The following is a 4487-nucleotide window of genomic DNA, read 5'->3' as shown; positions in this document are numbered from 1 at the left end:
TGGTGGCACTCGGGGTCAGCCCAGCCCTGGGCTCTGCCTGTGAGGAGGATCTGGGCTGGTGGAGGGAGGAGGGCTGAGTGCCGTGAAGCCCTGAGGCAGGGACTTGGGCACTGGGCTTCACAGGATGGATAGGAGTTTGCCAGGGAGAGACTGTCCGGAAGAGTGAACCTGGCTGGAGCTTGGGGCCGGACTTTGTCACCCCACTAAGCTTCGACTAAACAGAGGTGGGTGAGGCCCCCAGGGGACCCTGTCTGCTCCATGTCCAGGGGGCCGGGTCATGCTACACCCCTACACAAGTCAGAAGCAGGCAGGGCCCTTGCTGGGCTGATGGTTTGTACCTCGCTGCCACCCCGGAGAGACCGGGTGCCCCTTACCCGGCCATGATGGCACCAAGGCTGGAAATGACCCACTCCTCTGAGTTGACCCCGATGATCCCCACGCTGTGGAAGCGCTCCAGGCCCAGCTAGAGGAGGAAGACCGCTGTGAGACCCAGGAGCTCCTCCCTCAGCACCCCCAAACTGCCCAGAAGCCTTGGGCTTTGTCCAAAGAGTCACTGTCCACCCTTCTTTGATGAAAGAGCCCGCAACCCCCATTGGAAGCTGCCATCTCCATTGGAGTGGTTTTGCTCTCCACCCCTACCCCGACCACCCTCACGAGGAGACACTGGACAATGTGGGAGACTGTTGTTGGTAATGCACACACCAGTCCCCCCGTCTCCATCGACAAGCCAGTGGGGCAGCTGCTCTCCACCCTCCCCCTTTTCACCCCCGACCCCTCATTGAACCTTCCGAGTGGCTAGCTCACAGGGCCCTCTGTAGACGGACCCCAAGAGGGCACCGTGCTCAAGGCAGACACGCCTTATCAGTTGAGCCAAGACCTTCGTTTGGTTTAAAGATGACCTCAGGAGATATTTGGGGGTGGAAGGTTAAAAGACAATCTCAGGGCAATCGTTCTGGACGGAGGCTTTTTGTCCCGGCTCAGGGGCTCCAGGAATTCTAGATTTTGTGCATTCCCCCCAACACCCCCCATTTGATCAGAAGTCTTCAGCAGAATCTCTGATCAAATAGTGTCACAGTCGCCAGGCACCATCGAGTCCACCCGGTCTCATGGCTCTGGGGGGGCTTGGGGGCAGGGTGCTCCGGCTTCAGGTGGGTGGAGGGGAGGCGTGCTGTGAGGCACGGCAGGCCCCTGGCTGGTGCAGAGAAGGAAGGACTTGCGCCTGAGCTGAGAGGCTGGTGCCTGGAACCTTCCGACAAGCACCGGGAAAGACAGGCCCGGCCATCTGGGGCCAGCCTTGAAACACCCCACCCCCATCCCCCAGAGAGGCCAGTTCTGCTCTGCATACCCCGGCCCTGCACCCAGCAGGCTGCTACACAGACAGCCCCGCCCCCACCCCACCCAACAAAGAAGTCTCCTCTGTCCCAGGGCCGCCAGCACCAGCGTTGAGCACCCGGAGTCCAAAGGAAACAGTAGCGCCCCGCCCAGGCAGAGCGGACCGCGCAGGAGGACCCCGCTGCGCACAGTGGGGCAGCCAGGGGGGAGGGTCCGAGGAGGGGCGGGGCCGGGGTACCCGGAGGAAGGCCTTGGCGGCCTTGCGGCACTCCTCGTAGTACTCCATGTAGGTGAGCACTTGCCAGCCGTCCCTGTGCTTGGAGCACAGCGCGATCGAGTTGGAGAACTTGGTGGCCGTGTCCAGGAACATGTCGTGCACGGTCACGGGGCTCTCGCTGGCCAGCGAGTTCTTCTCCATCCGCAGCCGCACCTGGCCGTCCTTCTTCGTTGTCCAGAAACTCTGGTCTGGGGGGTAGGGGTTGGGGGCGAGAGGTGCTCAGCAGAGACGAGGGATCACGGGGCGCTGGGTGGGCAGTCCGGGTCAGGGCCAGGGAAATGGAGCAGCATCAGGCTAGAGGGGGCATGGGCAGGGCGGGAGGCCCAGGGATGCAGGTGGGACTGACCAGTGCAGGTGCAGCCGCCCCAGGGAGCTGGCGGCCCAGCAGCAAGTCTGAGGTCTCCTGACCGCCTGTCCCACCCCGCAGGGTCCCTAGCTCAGCCTCCAGGTAGGGGGGCTGTTCTGGGGCCCTCTCTCCTACCCCAGGGAACCAATGATGGCTGGGCCAGCCCTGACCTTCCCCCTCCCCTCAGACCAGCCCCACCCCTGCCCCAGAGCCCCCGGCCCTCCCCGCCCTCCACCTTTGGAATTGTGCTGAGTCGCTATTCGAGAAGTCATCCCGAGGGATTTCTGCTCTGTCCTCACGGCCTGGGGTGGGGGTGGGGGTGGCGCAGATGAGCATCAAGATCCATAGAATTACAGTGGGGGTGTGGGGGGAGGTGCTTAGTCATGAGGGGCAAATCTGAGCAGTTATGGATCAAATCGTGTGCCCCCCAAATAGGCATGACAAATTAAAACACCGGGCTCAGCCAAATTCAAAGGCACAGAAAGCCATCACTGCTGGAGGGGGTGTGAGGAGAGTGGGGGCGTGCACGACTTGCTCGAGGGACCCCAGAACGAAAAAGCCACTGTGGGAATCAGTGGGGCACTCCCTCACACAAAGGTGGATGCAAATGCCTTAGGGTCCCGAAATCCCTCTACTGGGTACACACCCTCCAGAAATAAGCAATGCCCATGCTCAGGGCAGCAATTTCTGTCCTAGCAGAAACAAGGGGGGGGGTAATAAAAACCCACTTGTTGGGGGTGCAGGTCAAGGGGAGATGATATCAAAGAGTTCAAGAGGAAGAGAATGTTTTGAAATGGATTGTGGTAGCAGTTGTACAGGACTGCTTGGTGTGATTGAACTACGGAATGATGTGATTGGTGCATGCCCTCCCAAGAAGTTGGCTTTGGGCAAAAAACAATCCGCCTGTGGAGGAATGGGTAAGCCTAAGCTGGTACACACACACAACGGAATACTATGCAGCCCAGAAGAGGAAATTATGAGACTGTAACAGCCCTCGCGACACGGACCCACTAGGACCCACTAGGACCACGGTTCTCAACCTGTGGGTCACAACCCCTTTGGGGGTCAAACGACCCTTTTACAGGGGTCACCTGAGACCATCTGAAAACATATTCCCGATGGTCTTAGGGACCAAGACACCGGTCCTCTCTCCGTCTCCAGGCGGGTCCGCCCACATGCAGATGTGCCCGGTGCGAAGACTGGGCCCCATGCTACCCCATGCTTCAAGACAACATTTCATTGATTTGTCACTAGAAATCCATATTTCACAATATATAATGACATATTGTTTGTGTGATGAATCACCAGGCTTTAATGATGTTCAATTTGTAACAACGAAAATACATCCCACATATCAGATATTTGCGTGACGCTTCAGAACAGTAGCAAAGTTACAGTGATGAAGTAGCAACGAAAATCATTTTATGGTTGGGGGTCACCACCACATGAGGAACTGTATGAAAGGGTCTCAGCACTAGGAAGGTTGAGAACCACTGCTCTGGGAGGACATTATGCTCAGAAGGATAAATGCTCATGACACCGCTAGTGTTATTATCATAAAGGAAGAAACAGGGCACATCATTTTCACACCAAAGGAAAAGACTGACGTGTCTGAAGCCAGGGAAGGGGCTGGAGGCACAAGGGGGAAGGAGGAGGGGGAGGGAAGTAGAGAGGAATAAATTGACCGAGATAGACAGACATGAGGCTAAGCCACATGAAGATGTCCAAGAAACCAAGGAACAGGAGCCGGAAGAGACCAAATCTTCCCTCAGAGCCGACACTGAGGACAGTCGTGCTCAGCTTTCCGTTCTCTTCCGAACAGTGAGAAAATAAATTTCTGTTCGTGAACGCCACCCCCTTGTGGTAGTTCTGCCCCTGCCATGCGAGTGAAAGAAGCCAAACTCGGTTGACCCGTTGAGCAGCGGGAGGGGCAGGCTCTTGGAGTGGAGGGCAGTGTGATGGGCGTTGTCCTGGCTGGAGAGGGAAGGAGAGTGGGCAAAGAGAAAGAACTAAAGACGGCAGTGAGGGAGTGTTGACTGGTACCTGCTGTGCTCACCCCAAGCCCCACCCACTGGGCCACGCAGCCCCGTCTTCCACCCACAGCACACTGCACCCTCTCACGTCACTCCTGTCCCCAGTCTCTTCTCCGCCTCAGTGACCCTTCAGCTCCAGCCACGGAAGGACAGTGGCCTCCAGGCGGGGCGTCCAGAACATTCCTGCAAATGGCCAGCCCTTGTGACATCACCGCAGATTCCGTGGCCTAGAGTCCTGATGGCAACACAGCCTGCTGCCCTCGTACAAAAGGGACTGTGGCAACGACACGATCTACTGTCAACTGGAGGAAGGGGTGGAGTTTAGCCTGTCAATCAGCTTGCAGCCTGATGACCTCATTTGGAGGTGCAACGGAGATAAATAGCTCACCGGAGGCCAAACACTCACTCTGCTACACATTCCTGTTGACAAGACACATGGAGCTACGCAGATGGAGTCAGAGCCCTGGAGCTGGAGGAGCCACATGGAGACCCACGCCAG

General features: G+C 57.8%; 1 protein-coding gene across 1 annotated transcript in view; it reads right to left on the bottom strand.

Moving 5' to 3' along the window:
• LOC101643665 (long-chain-fatty-acid--CoA ligase ACSBG2-like) overlaps nt 1-4487 on the bottom strand; it is a 17960-nt gene that overhangs the window by 12049 nt on the left and 1424 nt on the right. Inside the window, exons 2-3 of the mRNA XM_004714341.1 lie at nt 1571-1797; nt 375-463 (exon numbers count right to left, since the gene is read on the bottom strand). Of these exons, the coding sequence (XP_004714398.1) occupies nt 375-463; nt 1571-1797 (316 nt within the window). The remainder of the gene's footprint in view (nt 1-374; nt 464-1570; nt 1798-4487) is intronic.

This window comes from Echinops telfairi, unplaced genomic scaffold (assembly GCF_000313985.2).
Source record: "Echinops telfairi isolate 266 unplaced genomic scaffold, ASM31398v2 ScPeMD7_7459;HRSCAF=8497, whole genome shotgun sequence".
Classification (NCBI taxonomy): domain Eukaryota; kingdom Metazoa; phylum Chordata; class Mammalia; order Afrosoricida; family Tenrecidae; genus Echinops; species Echinops telfairi.
This window is presented reverse-complemented; position numbering and strand designations above follow the sequence as displayed.